The sequence below is a fragment of the Hypanus sabinus genome, chromosome 16, assembly GCF_030144855.1.
Source record: "Hypanus sabinus isolate sHypSab1 chromosome 16, sHypSab1.hap1, whole genome shotgun sequence".
NCBI lineage: Eukaryota > Metazoa > Chordata > Chondrichthyes > Myliobatiformes > Dasyatidae > Hypanus > Hypanus sabinus.
The window spans coordinates 34,559,736-34,578,345 of NC_082721.1; the positions used below are offsets into that span (position 1 = coordinate 34,559,736).

General features: G+C 43.4%; 1 protein-coding gene across 3 annotated transcripts in view; it reads left to right on the forward strand.

The window, feature by feature from the left end:
• malt2 (MALT paracaspase 2) overlaps positions 1–18,610 on the forward strand; it is a 68,630-nt gene that overhangs the window by 17,876 nt on the left and 32,144 nt on the right. For all 3 annotated transcript variants that reach the window (XM_059991541.1, XM_059991540.1, XM_059991542.1), the window contains exons 4-8: positions 3,323–3,453; positions 8,955–9,099; positions 13,058–13,224; positions 15,678–15,774; positions 18,146–18,193. In XM_059991541.1, coding sequence (XP_059847524.1) covers positions 3,323–3,453; positions 8,955–9,099; positions 13,058–13,224; positions 15,678–15,774; positions 18,146–18,193 — 588 coding nt within the window. The remainder of the gene's footprint in view (positions 1–3,322; positions 3,454–8,954; positions 9,100–13,057; positions 13,225–15,677; positions 15,775–18,145; positions 18,194–18,610) is intronic.

The window sequence follows — 18,610 nt, forward strand, 5'->3', positions numbered from 1 at the left end:
TTCATCCGGAAGTGCTTTGAGGATGTTGTCCCCCAGAAATTGGTCAGGGTCCACCCAAACCAGAAATCCTGGATCAACAGTTCTGTGCAAGCCCCACTAAGAACGCAAGACAGTGCTAATGTTCTCGGTAGCCAACATGAGCTCAAGAAGTGCAGCCACAATCTACACGAAGCCATCAAGGCAGTGAAACAACAATACAGGGACAAGATCCAGACACAACTCTCCACCAACAACACACGCAGCTTATGGTAAAGTTTGCAGAGCATCGCAGATGTCAAAGCTACATGCAATAGTGCTGCCAACATCACTGCCTCTCTCCCAGATGAGCTAGATCTTTTTGACGCTCGGTTCTACTTCACCAAAACTGAGCCCCTGAGGAGAGCCACCGAAGTGACCTGCACCTCGGTCATCTCTGAGGCTGAAGTATGCAGGCGTTTCCAACGAGTGAACAGCCGCAAGGCTGCGGGACCGGACGGCATCCCAGGGCAGGTACTCAGGTTGTGCGCGGTACAACCAGCTGGTGTGTTTACAGACACTTTTAATCTCTCCCTCTCCCCTCCTGCTTCAAAACATCCACCATTGTTCCTGTACCTAAAAAGACCACGGTTACGTGTCTGAACAATTGGGGTCCTGTTGCACTCACCTCAATAATCAGCAAATGCTTTGAGAGGCTGGTCAAGAGCTACATCTGCAGCTTGCTAACCCCCGCTCTGGACCCACTACAATTCGCCTACCGACACAACCGATCAACAGATGATGCAATAGCCACAGCTCCACACACCATCCTTATACACCAGGAGAAGAGGAATGCTTTTGTGAGAATGCTGTTCTTGAACTACAGTTTGGCATTCAACACTATAATTCTCTCCAGGCCTGACAAGAAGCTCAGAGAGCTCGGCCTTCACCCTGCCTTGTGCAGCTGGATCCTGGACTTCCTGTCAGATCGCTGGCTGGTGGTAAGAGTGGGCTCCCTCACCTCTGCCCCTCTGATCCTCAACACAGGAGCCCCTCAGGGCTGTGGCCTAAGCCCCCTCCTTTACTCTCTGTATACCCATGACTGGGTCGCCACCCGCAGCTCCAATCTGCCAGTTAAATTTGCTGATGACTCTACATCGATAGGCCTTATCTCAAATTATAACGAGGCAGCCTACAGAGAAGAAGTCATCACCCTGACATGGTGTTATCGGAAAACAACCTCTCCCTCAATGTCGCAAAAACAAAAGAGCTGGTTGTGAACTACAGGCGGAATGGAGACAGGCTAAACACTATTGGCATCAATAGATCTGGGGTTGAGAGGGTGAACAGTACCTTGGTATATACATTACCAAGGATCTCACTTGGCCTGTGCTTACTGGCTGTATGGTGAAAAAGGTACAGCAGTGCCTCTTTCACCTCGGACGGTTGAAGAAGTTTGGCATGAGTCCCCAAATCCTAAGGACTTTCTACAGGGGCACAATTGAGAGCATCTTGACTGGCTGCATCGCTGTCTGGTATGGGAACTGTACCTCCCTCTATTGCAGGACTATGTGGAGAGTGGTGCAGACAGCCTGGCTCATCTGTGGATGTGAACTTCCCATTATTCAGGGCATTTTCAGAGACAGGTGTGAAAAAAGGGCCTGAAGGACCCAACCACAAACTGTTCCAGCTGCTACCATCTGGGAAACGGTACCACAGCATAAAAGCCAGGACCAACATGCTCTGGGACAGCTTCTTCCACCAGGCCATCAGCCTGATGAATTCACACTGATACAATTGTAGTTCTATACTATATTGATTGTCCTGTTGTACATACTATTTATATAAATTACTATAAATTGCACCTTTAGATGGAGATATAATGTGAAGGATGTAAGAATTAAAGTCAGTTCAATTCAAGATGACATGTCCTGGGAGGTGGGAACCCAGGACCTGCCCTTGAAGCTGACAAACTGGTTCACCTTTGGAAAGATATGATTCCATGCCATGCAGCATAGTTTGCTGTTAACTGTCCTTCAAAGTGATCAGAAATAGTATCAAAATTACCAGTAGTTTTTGCTCTTACCCTATCCTCCCACCATGCTATCAGAGGTAGGGTTCCTCTTGTCCTCAACTACCACCTCACCAGCCTCTGCATCCAGCACATAATTCTCCGAAACTTCCACCACCTCCAACGGGATCCCACTACGAAGCATATCTTTCCCTCTCCCCCACTCTCTGCTTGCGACTCCCTTATCCATTTGTCCTTCCCCGCTGATCTTCCTGCTGGCACTTATCCTTGCAAGCGAAGCAAGTGTTCACTTGCCTCTACACCTCCTTCCTCACTACCATTCAAGGCCCCAAGCACTCCTTCCAGGTGAGGCGACACTTCACCTGTGGGTCATATACTGTGTCTGGTGCTCCCGGTGTGGCCTCTTGTATATTGGTGAAACCTGACGTAGATTGGGAGACCGCTTCACCGAGCATCTACGTTCCGTCTGCCAGAACAAACTGGATCTCCCATTGGCCACCCATTTTAATTTCATTTCCCATTCCCATTCTGATATGTCCATCCATGGCCTCCTCCACTGTCAGGATGAGGCCACATTTAGGTTGGGGGAACAGTACCTTATATTCCGTTTGAGTAGCCTCCAATCTGATGACATGAACATTGATTTCTCAAATTTCCAGTAATGCCTCCATGCTCCCCCTTCACTATTTCCCATCCCCTCGTCCCTCTCTCATATTATCTCCTTGCCTGCCAATCACTTCCCTCTGGTATTCCTCCCCCGCCTCCCTTTTTCTTTCTTCCATGGCTTTCTGTCTCTTTTGCCAATCAACTTCCTAGCTAATAGCTTCATCCCTCCCCCTCCAGGTTTCACCTGACATTTCTCGCTCCCCTCTCCCCACCTTTCAAATCTACCTCCTCAGCATTTTTATCTCCAGTCTTGCTGAAGAGTTTAGGCCCAAAATGTTCACTGTACTGTTTTCCATAGATGCTGCCTGGCCTGCTGAGTTCCTCCAACATTTTGTGTGGTTGTTCAGATTTCCAGCATTTACAGGTTTTGTCTTGTTCAAACTTAATGCAGTTTTAGAAGACATTCATTGGTATCTTTCTGGATCAAGAGGTTTGGTCAACAAATTCAGATTCATGGCCTACTTCAATTATTAGAAAAAAAAAGGCTGTAAAGTAAATTGTAGTTTATATGTAAATCAATTGCTGAGGAGAGATAGAATTAGATGGTGCTTATGACATGAGATTACATGGAAACAAGAAACTTAAAGGGATGTTGCAGAACAAGGAGGTTCTATTTCTTGTTGTAGTCATCATTGTTGTTACGGTTACTGATGTCTGCCTTTCCTATAGCCTTGGACACCATACGAATCATTGTGCAGCCCAAGTCGCAGGATGTCACCGTTGGAGACAGGGTGTCTCTCTACTGTCAAGCCACAGGTCCCCCAGGGCTCAGTTATCAGTGGTTTCGAGGAAAGAACGAGGTGAGAATGTTGACTTTGGCTTTCTTCTTCCCTTCTACGGCAGTTCCTTGGGATTGAGCAAGTCTTGCTTCCAATGTAGTTCTGTGAGTTCTAACAATGCAGACAGGACAAATGTGGGATCCACAGATTCAAATATGGGGCATACAGATGGGTAGTTTGGGAACTAGCACCTTCCTTCCATTGCGTACACTCACATCTGGACTCAAATTTCTCAATACCATGACAATGCTTCAATTCCGTTTTGAGTGGTCGGGGCTAGGGATTTCCAGGTGTCTGTGGAAATGTTACTCTTTGAGAGCTTTCTTTTCAATCATTTGCTCTGCCCACATGCTGTGACCAAATTCAGAGCAGTGAACAAATGACATGTCTTGCAGAAAGGAGCCAACTGTTCAATTAGGGCTTCAAGTTGGGACTACTGGCTTAGAAAAGGGGTCCAATATTGGTTCGCTTACCCAGAAGTGGATTTGATTTGGGGTGAGCTTTCTTCTGGGATGAGCTAAGGCAAATTGAAGAGTTTCCCATTTTTCGTCTGGATTAGCCACTCTTTGGCAGGAAGCTTGATGCCAGAAGGTGCAGCATAGATGAGAGAGAATTAGAAATTGCTTAGGGGTGCAGTTAATGTGGTAACATCAATTTGTACTGAGTTTGGGACTTCTTGTTGATCTACTGATGTATGTTTATAATATAATCATGAAGCTGACAGAAGGGAGAAAAATAGATGGACTGGTCACTCAGGACAGAAGTTTTCTCACAGCCAGAAATGAATCCTCTGATTTGTTTTGTATGTTCACAGCAAATATTGATAGGTTTTTAGATATTTGAGGAATTCATGGGTGTTGAAATGGTACTGAGGTAAAAGTCAGTCAATATGTGTAGCAGAGCAGGCACAAGGGGCTGAATGGCCCACTCTTCTTATCTTCTAAGGACAGCCAAGTTGAGAAGTTTGCTTCATGGTTCCTAGTGATTGATGAAGGCAAAGGCTTCAGATCTTCAAAACCCACTTTTCCTGAGACAGCCAGAAGCTGTGGTAGGTTCATTATCATTGCCTTGTTTGAGAGGTGACATGTTAAGTGGTTCAGATAGGCCATGGATCAGTGTGATGGTGGGTGAGACACCCTCCATTTCCCTTGGTGTTATGATGCAGTGAAGATCATGTCAGCAAGGTGGTGCTGTAGTGAGTGTTGCTGCCGCACTGTACCAGGTACCCAGCACGATCTTGACCTTAGCTGCTGTTTATATGGAACCTGAACATTCTCTCTGAAACCACACTCGTTACCTCCAGGTGTGCTGGTTTCCTCCAGCATCCCAAAGATATGTTGGTAGGTAAAATAACTGTTGTAAATTATTCATTAGTATGAATTACTAGCAAAAAGAATTGAAAGGGAAAGTGGTGAACTTGTGAAAGAGAGCGAATAACTTGCAGGGGTACAGAAACATAGGATAAGTTGATGAATTGGTTTATTATTGCCACATGTACTGAGGGACAGAGGAAAACATGGTTCTACATACCACCTATATAGGTAATTTCATTACAACTGTGTATTCAAGTAGTACAAGGGAAAACAATAACAGGATAGAGAATAAAGAGTTGCAGGCAGACAATAAGGCAATAATGAGATAGATTGTGAGATCAAGGGCTCACTTTATCTTAGAAGGGAACTGTTCAATATTCTTATAACAGAGGGGTAGAAGCTGACCTTGAGCCTGGTAGTGCATGATTTCAGGCTTTTACCCAATGGGGGGTGGGGGTGAAGAGAGAATCTCTGGAGTGGCTGAGGTTTTGGATTCTGCAGGCTGCTTTATTGAGGTAGTGACAAGTTTAGACATAGCCCGTAGAGGGGAAGCTGGTTTCAATAATTTGCTGAGCTGTGTCATCTACTCTCCGCAGTTTTTTGTGGTGATGGGCAGGGCAGAATTTCATTGGGAATGAAGTGGCTCTGAGGTGATATACCTGCTGTCTGAAATGTGGAACCTTCTGGCCAACTTAATAGGGCGCTGTCTTTTGAGGCAGCCATGTATGAAGGATGCCAGACATCTCTGCTTGACTGCCCTTTGATATCAAGCATTGTTGCTCCCCTCTGCGCCATTGGGCAGTAACCTTGCCGCTTATTTAACATTTGTCTGTTTTCACGAGACCGAGATGCCAGACATCACTGCTTGACTGACCAGTTGCTGCACCATCAATAACTCTCGGAGATGGGAGGTGAACGATAGGCTTTTATTAGAGGAGCAGTGCCTCCAGTCGCCTTTATACAGGGGTCTGTGGGAGGAGCCACAGGAGCAGTCAGCGGAGGGGTGTGTCCAGACAGGTATACATAGTTTACCACACCAGTGTAGTTTAATAATGTTCCAATGTAATAAATGGTAACATGATTGTAATGTGACAAGCATTGCAAGTTTCACCAGAACATGGAGTAGGTTGATAGCTTGGATCTTATCTGATTAAATTATTACGTCCCTGTGTACTTGATCACCAACTTTCTGGTATCTCCTGACTTGGGAAGAGGGACGTTTTCCTTTGCAGAAAGTGTATCCATCTCATATTGAGCAGTATAAAGTACACCTATGTATTTTCAGATTTTCTCTAGTGCATTGATCAGTTGGTGTTGGTGAGGGTCAAAAGATACCATGCTGAATTTCTTTAGCCTTCCTTAGAAGTAGAGGCACCTGCATGCTTTTTTGGCCTTGACATCAATATGGTTGGACCAGGATAGGCTATTGGTGATGTGCATTCATAGGAACATGAAGCTTTCAACTCTCTGGACTTCAGCATTATTGATGTAACCAGGTGCACATGCACTGCCCCCTCCTGAAGTCAATAACCAAATTGTTTGTTTAGCTCTGACATTTAGGAAAATGTTGTTGTTGTGACTACTTGTCGCTGGCTCTTTGCCTCCTTATGTACTCCTACTCATTGTTATTTGAGATTTGGTCCACTATGGTGGTATCATCAGCAAACTTGTAGATGGCGTTAGAGCAGAATTTGGTCATGTGGTCCTGAGTAAGGGGCTAAAGGCGCAGCCTTGTGGGGCGCAAGTGTTGAGGATAATTGTGGTAGGGTTATTGCTGTCTATCCTTACTGATTGTGGTTTGTTGGTCAGGAAATTAAAGACACAGTTACAAAGAAAGTTGTTGAGTCCTAGGTCTGGGAAATTTGGAGATGAATTATAGAACATAGACTAGTAGAGTACAGGAACAGGCCCTTTGCCCCTCAGGATTCTGCCAAACCAACTACGTTAGTAATCAAATGGCCAACTAAACTAATCTCTTCTCCCTACACAATGTCCAGATTTTCTATTTTCCTCAAATTCATGTGTCTATCTAAATGTTTCTTTAATGTCCCGAATGTATCTACCTCGACCACCATCAACAGCAATGCATTCCAGACACCCCTACTCTGTATAAAAAAAATACAAACTTGCCCATCACATCTCTTGTAAAATTACACCTTCTCACCTTAAATGTGTACCCTCTTGTATCAGACATTTCAACCCTAGGAAAAAGATACTGTTGTCTACTCGATCTATGTCTCTCATAATCTTATAAACCTCTATCAGATCTCCCCTCAGCCTCTGCCGCTCCAGAGAAAACAACCCAAGTTTGTCCAACCTCTCATGATAGCATTTGCCCTCTAATCCAGGCAGCATCCTGGTAAACGTCCTGAACTCTCTCCAAAGCATAACTAGAGTTTTATAAAGCTGCAGCATAACTTTCTGACTTTTGAACTCAATGCCTTGATAGACACCTTTGTAGCCACTTTCCAGGAGCTATGAACTTGGACCCTAAGATCCCTCTGCTCATTAACACTATCAGAGTTTTGCCCTTAACAGTGTACTGTCTCCTTGCATTTGACCTACCAAGGTGCAACACTTTATAGTTGGCTGGGTTAAACTCCATCAACCATTTCTCTGCCCATGTAACTGATCTTGTATTCTTTGCCAGTCACCTACGCTATCCACAACACCACAAAACTTTGTATCATCTGCAAACTGTGCCTCAAAATGGATTTACTTCACACTGCAAGTTTGGGGTTTGTTCTTTAGTCACTTGGAAGTGTCAGCTGAGGAGGAGCCTTGCACAGATGTCTCCTGTTCAGACAGAAGGAAGAGCTCTTTACAGTCACCATTGTAGGATTTAGCTCCTTTCTTGAAGATGGTGCTTCTAAGGTGACCTGACGTATCTTCCATTTCCCAGATGTGGGAAATGTGATTATGAGTTTATGACTGAAAGCATTCTCTGCCAAATGTTGAAACTTCATCAGGAATGTTGTTGAGGACTTGTTCTTTTCCATTTAATATTTGGTCTTTTCAACTTCTTGTCAATCAGGGAAGGGACAAGGTAGGACTGGACAAAATCAAGAATGTTAATGTCAATGATAGTCACAGACATTCATATGATAGCTATTCAATATGTGAAAGATATTTGTATACTTTAACAATATTGGATAAATAAGGTCAACTCTTTTATAGTGTGATAAGTGAAAATTCCATTTATTTTATTTAGTTTTATTTAGAGATACAGTAAAAGCTGCTTCTAGCCCAATGAACTCTGCTGCCCAATTAACCTTTCAACTGTTTGTCTTTGGAATGTGAGAGGAAACCAGAGCACCTGGAAGAAATCCACGCAGTTATGGGGAATTTGTGCAAACTGAACCCGGGTTGCTTGTGCTGTAATAGCGTTACGCTGTTATACAAATGTGCCACCACTATTGAAGATTAGCTTTGTTTGTCACACACCTTACTAACCTGAATCTAGTGCAACAGATGGGATGGTGAAAATTCTGGATTGACAAAGAATCAGCTACAGATAGTAAGTGTTGCTGAGAGACAGTAGCCTGTGGATGACATTGATGGAGCATGTAATAATTTGCAGTATCCAGGGGAATATTTTCACTGTGCTGTTATCTAGAGTATAGCCATGGAGTGAAGATGGGTATTGCAACAGGACAACTTAGTCCAATGGAGAGGACAGTTTTACAGATCCATAATGTAACTACCTTTGGGGGTTCGGGTGGTTCATATGAAGGAGACTCCTGTCTAAAATACCTGTACACTTGTAGCTTACTGTAACATGCCACTAAGTTACAGTGAACTTCCATAGCTTGTTTCTGGGCTCCGATGCACACAATATGGGGCTGAGCAATAAGAGTTGTGAGAAGAGACTAAAATGCTGGCATCCACATACAGTCGCATTTTCTCTTGTCCTTTCTTCATGTAATGCTCATGGGTTCACAGACCTACCTCTATCTGACTTCTGAATGTTTCATGAACACTACCTCACGATTTGTCTTTTACACTGTTTATTTATTTTTGTAAGTTCTAGTAATTTTGATGCCTTACACTGTACTGCTATCACAAAACAACAATATTTCACTATGTACTATATGTCAGTGATAAGAAGTCTGATTCTAAGTACATGTGCTCATTTGTCATGATTGTGGTTTGTCAGGGATGAATGTCACTCCACATGAGTTGACCATGAAATTTGTTTCATTTTACCAGGTCAAAGGTGGAAATTCCTCCGATCTTCTTTTTAAGTATGTGGACCGCAGTGATGCTGACTGGTATGTCTGCAGAGTTCACTGTGGAACCCAGTATTCATTTTCTGAATGGGCCCGGCTGCGTGTTTATAGCAGCCCAACAACAGGCAAGTCAAAGCATCTTTGTGGGATTATAAATTAAAAATCTGCTCAAGTATTCAGTTATAACCAACCATGGCTATGTGCAAAGCCTCAGCATTTATAGTTCTTTCCAAACAAAACCTAGCCAACTATTGCAGGCAAATGGGACCAGTGTAGATGGGCAAAAATATCATCTCACCAGAAATGGGATCTGACTGGATCAATGTAATGGTAACAAACAGGGAACAATTGTTCTCATCCTTTGTTATCCCCTCTCCTTCGCTGAAAGGTCTCTGTCTATAGCACAGCATCTCTATCCAAAACTGAATCAAATGCAAGGTATAGTTCAAATGATCATTACTGGCAATCGGCCAGTATCCACAGAGCCAACCTGTTCAAATCTGGGTCACGAGCAAGATATGTAGAGAATTTATGAAAGTTTGAAAAAAAGAAGAGGCACTGTCACTTTAAGAAGCTGTGAAGTTCAAATCCTTTGCAGCACCTGTGCCTGTAGCTCAATATTCATTACTCTGCTAGTTCCTTTCTCTTTTCCACACCCTGTATAGTTATGCAATTATTTTCAATTAATAATGTTAGTCACTGGTTTACCTTTATCCAGCAAAATTCTACATTCTGGTTACTTCATGTATGCTATGAATGAGATCAGTTGTGAGCTGTCCAGATCTAAACTTGGCTCTCCCTCTCTCTAAATTTTTTATTTCCACATTTGTGTGTTTCAAGATTCGTGTTTGATTAGAGAGCACAGTTATTCTCTGGCTTGTCAAGGCAATGCTCCCAGCTGCTCTCGATCATTATTAATTCTCAATAAAAATTGGAGACCCTGTGATCTCACAGTCAGTTCCTGATTTCATCCACACCTATACAGAGAGGTAAAAGATGCAGACTTTTTTGAGTTGGCTGATCTTATCCTGGGTGGCTGCCAGATGCCAGCAGCTGGAACTGAGAAATCAGCATAGATTCATGTTGAAAATCAAAGCAATTGCAGATGCTAGAAATTTAAAATTAAAATAAAAACAGAAAATATTGGAAAAACTCAGCAGGCCATACAGTGTCTGTGGAAAGAGAAACAGAGGTAACAATTAAAGTTTAAGACCCTTTGCCAAAACTTAATCTGTGTTTAAGGTCAGGATCAGATTTGGAAGCATCTGCAGATTATTTAATTGCTTAATGAGTGAGATTCATGCATTGAGGAAATGCCAGAATCCACAGTTTGCCACTGCAGCCCAGAATATGGTGCTGATCTTGATGCCAACTTGTATTCAATGTCATTTTGATGCATATCACCCATATCCCTCCATTCCCTTCATATTCTTATCTAAACACCCTGAGTTTTCACCAAACCACCTGTATCCACTCTGCACAGCAACGCACACCCTTCACATCCCTTTAAACTTCTCAGAATCAGAATAAGAACTGGGTTCAATATCACTGGCATATGTTGTGAGATTTGTTAGCTTTGTGGCAGCAGTACATGATAATACACTAAAATAAATAAATAAACTGATTACAGTAAATATATGTATATTAAATAGTTAAATTAAAAATAGTGCAAAAATAGAAATAATATTTTTAAAAAATGAGGTATTGTTCATGAGTTCAATGTCCATTGAGAAATCGGATGGCAGAGGGGAAGATGTTGTTCCTGAACCGCTGAGTGTGTGCCTTCAGGCTTCTGTATCTCCTTCCCAGCAGTAACAATGAGAAGAGAGCATGCCCTGGGTGATGGGGGTCCTTAATAATGAACAGTGCCTTTCTGAGGCACCGCTTCTCGAAGATGTCCTGGATACAGTGGCTGGTACCCAAGATGGAGCTGACTAATTTTACAACTATCTGTAGCTTCTTTCAATTCTATGCAGTAGCCCTACCCCGCTCCCTATACCAGACAACGATATAGCCTGCAGAATGCTCTCCACAGTACACCTGTAGAAGATTTCAAGTGTTTTAGGTGACAAACCAAACCTCCTCAAACTCCTAATGAAATATATCACGGTCTTGCCCTTGTTGCTGCATCGGTATGTTGGGACCAGGTTAGATCCTCAAAGATATTGATACCCAGGAACTTGATAATGCTCACTGTCTCCATTTCTGATCCCTGTGAGGATTAGTTTGTGTAACTTCATCTTACCCTTTCACAATCAGTCCTACTGACGTTGAGTGCAAGTTTGTTGCTGTGACACCACTCAACTAGCTGATATATCTCGCTCCAGTATGCCTTCTTGTCTCTGTCTGAGATTCTACCAACAATGGTTGTATTATCTGCAAATTTATAGATGGCATTTGAGCTATACCTAGCCACACAGTCATGGGTATAGAGAGAGTAGAGCAGTGGACTAAGCACACATCCCTGAGATGCGCTTTAAGATTAGTCCTCTGTCCCATATCGAAAAACAACACTGCAGAGAACCTGGCTGATCTTTCCCCACTTTCAGTAAGGCTGAGGTTAACTGTAGATTACATAGCACTGTTACATCTACCCACGCTCTATTGGTATTGATTTATTATCGCCACACATGCAAAGTTACAGTGAAAAGCTTGTCTTGCATGCAATTTAAGCAGATCAAAGCATTACACAGTGCATCGAGCTGGAATAAGATTAAACAATACCAATGCAGAATAATGTGGGAAAACTCAGCAAAATCAGTGCTGACCATATTGAACCTAGGACCTGTCTGAGTGGCAAAATGCACAGTGACTTTTACCAATGTTTTCTGATTTGATCTGTTATCTTCCTTTATGTTGACCTATTTACAGTGGATTCCATATAATTGGGACACATTGGGACAAGTTCATTTTGGCCCAATAAAGTGGCTGCCTAACTAGCCAAAGTTTCATGGAAACAGTTAAAAAGGTATAAAAAAAAGGCAAACTACCATTTAGCTGTGTAACAAATTATCTATTTAAATTAAATTCAGAACAAATTCAAACACTATCAATACTACTACAGTACTATAAAACTGTGTATTAGTTCCTAGTAGTTGTTGACAGAGGAATTCATCCAGTGTACAGCTGCTGCACTCTTTTGATTGACTGTAAATGAACACAATCAGTGTAGAGACCTAGTACAGATAATAGACTGCCTTCATACAACGCTATTGGCGACTGCTTCCTCCAAATCTTCATTTTCGTTGTAACATTCAAGATGATTATCAATACCTTCAAATTCTTCATAGTTTTTAACTTGTTGAAGAAGTGAAATTGTTTCATTTTCACTCCTGCCTGGCCATTTCTGGCATCTCCAAACCTGAATGCTTGAAATGGCAATGAGCAAACCAGTTCTGAATTGTGTGTGTGGCCGACCATGGGTGCTGCGCCTCTGCTAGTCACTGGTTGGAGTGGCTTCTCCAGGGTGCAAGCCAGGGCAGAGTTGATATGGAGATCCATCTGTTGTCCATGTAGTGGGACCCCCCCCCCCCCATTGCTGATGACAGGTCCAAAGGAATGACAAAAGTCAATACAGTTTGGTGTCAGCAGCATTGCAGGAGTTGCCGTGTCGGTGCTGGGTACAGCAGTCAGCCACCTTCGGGACTCCGATTCTGGATTTTTCCTCAGGGTTTACTCCCAAAGCCTTTCCCGTGAGCGGGTATAGCCACAAGACAGCAGAGGTTTGAAATCGGAGCCAGTTCTGAATTATCTTACTGCTTATTTCTCACCAACTATCAGTGACAAAATTCACTGACTTTCACTGACAAGCACATGCAATTGACGCTATTTAAAAAACTGCTTGCACTAAACATGGTGTAGCATCTAACAGCCATGCAAGTGCACGTGTCTGACATGAGTTAGAAACTGTTTGGTAACTGTATCTTATCCCAATTAAAGGCATAGTGTCCCAAATAAAAAAGGGAATCTGGCCCAAGCTCTCAATTGGTTTGTGTTCTTTAAGAGTTGTCCCAAATAAGTGGCTGCCCTGATTAACCAATGGCCTAATTAACAGAAATCCACTGTATTTTGCTCTCCCTGCAGCGAATAAACTCTGCAAGGTCAATATCTTGGTGCATCCCAATTCCCTGAGCCTGAAGGAGGGGGATAACATGAGGCTTTCGTGTTCAGCAGTGGGCAGTCCTCCGCCACAGTACCAGTGGTTCCGAAACAACCAGCTGTTGCCTGAGGCAAATAAACCCGATCTGGAGGTTAGTGACCATTCCCAGCTCAAGAGACAGGCGTAACCTATAGAGACAGTAGAGCTTCCTTCCTTCTCAAGTGTTACACGTGTGAGGGTCAAATTACAAAGGTGTGTGAATGGTGTCAATTAGATAATCTGATAAGATAGAAGCACTTGAACTCAGCAGCTTCTATGGGGCCAACCAAAGGTGTTATTGTTTTTATTAAATTTTTTAATGATCTGAAGACACTGCTGGTCATTACAAACTTAAAGTACTGCAGGTCTGCCCCATCAGCGAGTTGCTGGTTGGCGGAGAAACTGAAGGAGCTGAACTTACTGGGGACTGTGTTGCTGGAGAGGCTTTGGAGTGGATGTGTGAAGGCAGCGCGTAGCCCAACAGCAAGTGAGGGTCCTTGTTGGACATTGTTGTTGCTTCGTATGACAGGTGTTTTTCTCTTACGATTGTTCTTTTCCGAGCCACTCCCCCAGCTTGTGGCCGTATCAAAGCAGTCTCCCATCTTGGTGAGAGGACATGTTTGGACCAGTTTGAGGGTGCCCTGGGTTGGGGAACCACAGGGGCAAGCTGGGGTTTGGCAGGTGCCCCATCAGTGTAGTGTTTTGGCATGTCGACTTCTGAGCCTGTCCAGCTTTTTCTGGTAGCTATAGTAAAGTCTGGGAGGAAGGAGGCAGGGCTGTTGATCAGATCTCCTCCAAGGGGTGTGTTGGTGGGCCAGTATCAGCGCCATGTTGAATGCTGCAAGTCTGGTTACTTGACGGATGGTGAAGGAGCTGCGGGACCTCGGTCAGGAGCCTCAAGCTGCGGTGTCGCAGATTTGCACCCATCCAGGAGGGGGCAAGAGTCAGTGCCAGATGCGTCAGAGTTGCCCTCGGTGTTTGCTCGGCGGAGGACAAGCTATGTCGTGTTTGGTCGCGGACTACCGCGGCATTCATTAATGCAGGGACTTGGACCGTGTTTTTGTTCGTGTGACTGTCTTGTACGTGCTGTGTGTGCCTTGAGCTGTGTGATCTCAGGCCTCAGTGTCGCCTGTTTGTGGCCATCCAGGGTAGGGGAGTCAGAGTAATTTCTGTCCTCTATTTTTCACTTGGCAGAGACAAACTATACTGTGTTTGAATGCAGACTGCTGCAACGTTCATAGATGGACTCGGAGACTGGGACTATTTTTTTTCTGTGTGATTGTATTTTACTGCTGTCTGAAATGTGCTATGTGCTGTGTACGCCTGTTAATGCTGTGCCTTGCACCTTGGCCCTGGAGTAATCCTGTTTTGTTTGGTTGTATTCTTGGGTATTCATGTATGGTTGAATGACAATTGAACTTGAATATGAACTTGTTTGAACATGTTTGGTTAATTTCAAGCTGACAAAGGTTAAAAAAGTAGGAACATTTTAGAAGTCCATTTGTAAAGTAAAACCAAGAATAAAGGTAATGATGAGAATTTCACTAACACTCGTCAGAGCGGTGGAGCAGGTGAATTTAAAGAGCTAGGAGTAGGCAATCCTTGCGATTATATTGACATGTTGTGGGAAATTTAGCTCAGAATCAAATGATACAGCCAGAAAGATTCAACATGAAACAGGCCTGTCTTTTATATCCATCCATCTTAACCAATTTCATTCTCCCCCCCCCCACCCATTCTCATCAACTCCCACCCACCTACAGACCAGGGGGCAATTTGCAGAGGCCAATTAGCCCACGAAGCAGCACGTTTTTGAGATGTGAGTGAGAACCGGAGAGCCTGAGGAAGCCCACTCAGTCACAAAGCGAACGTGCAAACTCTGCGAGGCAGCTCCGGAGTCTCTACTGGCTGCACCAGTCTGACATTCAGAAGCATCAAGGCCAGCTGCAGACTAATTCTGCCTGGTACAACTGCTAGTGGGAGGGATTGGCAATCGAGTGGCACTCGGCTTCAGTCTTCCTGATGTGTGGACGGGAGATGTTTCTTCTCATTTAGTGCTTGATGGTGGGGAGTTCAGAGAGAGTGCAGGGTGAGAGTGGTGAATAGAGCTGGGTATCGCTAGGCAGCATTACTCCAGAAGCTGTTACCAAGAGGCCAAGGAAAGATCCTTGTGAGCATCTGAGAACGGAAAGGCATTGTGGGTGACTGTTTGGGTAGACTGAATTGGAGGCAAGCAGCATTATTCCACCCAGCTGCAGGTCAGTGAGAGTGATATTCTGTGTTGGCTGAGGCAGTTGCCACAGTCACAAAGGATGCCATTTACAACTTTGCTAAAAACTGTTGTGATACCATGTAGCTGAAGGCAATCTCAATGTCTTGTGGTTCAGCATCATGATACCAACATTTTGTCAGATGATAATGAGAAGATGCAGGCTATATTTTACGTGGAAATGATTTGAAGGGAATTTATTGATTTAAGCCCCATGGGTGCATGCAATTGACTGCCCAAATAAATCATCCTCAATATTCAAACAAGTAAAGTTTTCTTTATTTCTCACGTATCAGGTTAAAGGAGTCACAACTGCTGACCGTGGGAGATATTGCTGCCGTGTGTTCAATCTTTACCATGAGGTTTGGACCAGGGTCGCTGCAGTAGAGATTGGTATGTTCAGTGCTATTCTGTGAACCACTTTCTTAGTTTATTTCCTTTATCTCCCAAAGAAATGCATTCTCCTTGAGATACAGGTATTTAACCATTATCGTCTGCCTGGAACATCTCTTATGACTGTCAGCCGTTGAAGCCCGTTTTAGACAATCTAGAGCAGGGGTGGGCAAACTTTTTGACTTGTGGGCCACAAAGGGTTCTAAAATTTGACAGGGGGGCCGGACCAGGAGCAGATGGATGGAGTGTTTTGGTAATACACCTCATAAGAGAAAATAAAATATCATGGGATATGTAGAAAACATGTGCTTTAATTTCAATTGAAAATGAACAAATGCATTACAACAAAATATCTGACTTTGAAGTCCCATGGTATTTAGCTATTTATTGAAATGACTTTTAAAACACTGAAAATTAAATGAATAAAATACAGCTTTTTAAAATAGTAACAGTTATTATTTTAAAGCACTGAAAATTCTGTTATCCTTCAAGATATTATCATCATCACTCTCCTCCTGACTGTCTTTATTTCAAAAACGGTAGGAGATGCAGGTCTACTTGTCCTGCTCCTTCTTATTCAATTGTCCCCTGTGCCAAAACTCAACAACGACCAGCACAAGGACAGAACAGTGACAGCGCGCCAGTATGTGGAGCACGTTATTTGATCTGGAGCGCATTTTTTATTTTGAGAACGTACGTGCACCTGCGCACTACTCATGTCCATCACTTAACAGAAATGACATGTAACATGTAAGGCTTATTGAAAAAATATTTTCAAATGCATTTTTTACATAACACAATGAAGAAACTTATTTTTAATTTCAGTGGGAACAGTGTTGTTGGTCTCCCTTTTTAGCCAGCGCATCAAAGTCTGGATTTAGTTTTGTTGTGGCGATTCTCAGGATGGATCTGAGGTGTTGGTCAGTTAACTTGGATCTGTGGCTGGCTTTGTTGACGTTCATGATGCTGAACGCCTGTTCACACAAATAGGTCGAGCCGAACAAAGAGTAAAGCGCAAATGTGGAGTAATACGCTGCACCTCAACAAAGGTCAATGTATATAGAGTGCGTCATCTATTGGGAAAACACCAGAATTGCGGGGAAAAAACGTTAACAAGGTTTATTAATATAATTTCATCAAGTTCTGCGGGCCGGATTAAAAAGCTTAACGGGCCGCATATGGCCCGCGGGCCATAGTTTGCCCATGCCTGATCTGGAGCATGGCAAAAGTTTCAGTATGACAATTTGCAGAAGGAATCTTGGCTACTTTCCCCTCTCATTGGTCAAGGTCCTTTGAGATAATTTGCTACATTTCTATTTCTGATTTAGCTAGCTGTATTGTTCACGCAGAACTTGTAAATTCAGATTCCAATGGAATACAGGAAAGTAAGAACAGGATTTGGCCATTCAGCCACTCAGACCTCCCCCTCCATTTAATATCATCGTGGTTGACCCGCCCCAGCTTCTCCTCCGAATGACTTCCCTGAGCCCTCAATTCCTCAATCACAAGGGCAAGTTGTGGAACTGAATTTAAAATAATTATGGTAATTTCTTGGCTAGTACCAACAGCCATTATAGTTGTAAAATGAGATTTCCTTGTTAATGACCATTTGGAAAGGGAGTCTTCCTCTCAAACTTATCTGAATACAACATTCTTGACTCTCATTGGCCTCTAGTGCATATTTGCAAATTGCTCACATTATAAATAATTGCTCCCAAGTTCAGTAATAGGCACCAAACTCTCAGTGCCCAATAAAATGAGCCTGGAACAGCACTCGGGAAAATAAATTAATTCTTCAGTCTGGCCAACATCCTGAGTTTACAAACTCTGTACTGTCTGGGCATTGTGCCTCTGTTCAGTGTTTGTGGTGCTGTATTTACAGAGGGCCTATGGTGGAAAAGATAGAGGGCTGGAAATAGCATCACTACCTTTTAAAGGTGTTGAACAGTGTAATGGATTACTCTGTTAACACTGTTGTGAAGCTGGCAAGAACAGAAATCAAACGGCTGGAGGAATTGAGAACCTCTGCCTCCTCAGAGGTGGCCTAACCTGCTGGGCTCCTCTGGCATTTATTTTTTTGCTCCAGATTTCAGCATCTGTAGTCTTCTATGTCTTTGAAGATAAAAACTCTGAGGTATATAAATAGTCGATATTCTATGGGTAATACTGATATTGCCTGTTTCAGCATTGCATTTTCTATTGATGTGCTGCAGGAGCCAGCAGCTGCTGCCATTTAGTCCAGTGTGGACATTGTATTGGGCCCTTACAGGAACTAACCACAATACTTATTTGAGAACTTTTTGAAAAGATTGTACTAAATTTACACTGAGTACGTCTGTCACTTATTCATATCCTTCCTGTATCCTTTCAGGACCCAACACTTCCTTCAATGATTCATTTGCTGTGGTCGCTAATGCAGGTAATGCTTTCAGAATGACTTGCCCGAAATTTTGCTGCTGCTCTCAGGTTTCTCATTAAGTCACACTCACTACACCTGCTGCTCTCACTTACCTGTAATGTCTCACAGAGCCGAAAGGTTAGTCTTTTTAACCCTCAAGTTTAAAATCCCTCATAGCCTCCTACCTCTACCATCCTACTCTTGTCATTGTGTGGTCCGTGAGGTCCGCGTTCTGGTTCATGGTCCGGTCCGTGGACTCCAGGCTCCGGACTCCGGGTCTTCTGGCTGCCCATTGTTTCAGTTGGGCTTAATCACAGGCACCTGATTCTCATATTGGGGATGGAATATAAGTGACTCTGGGGTCGAGTGTGGTTGCTGGTTCGTCTCGTCGGTATCCTGTCCTTGCCTCTGTGGGGCGAGTAAGGCTATTCCTGCCGT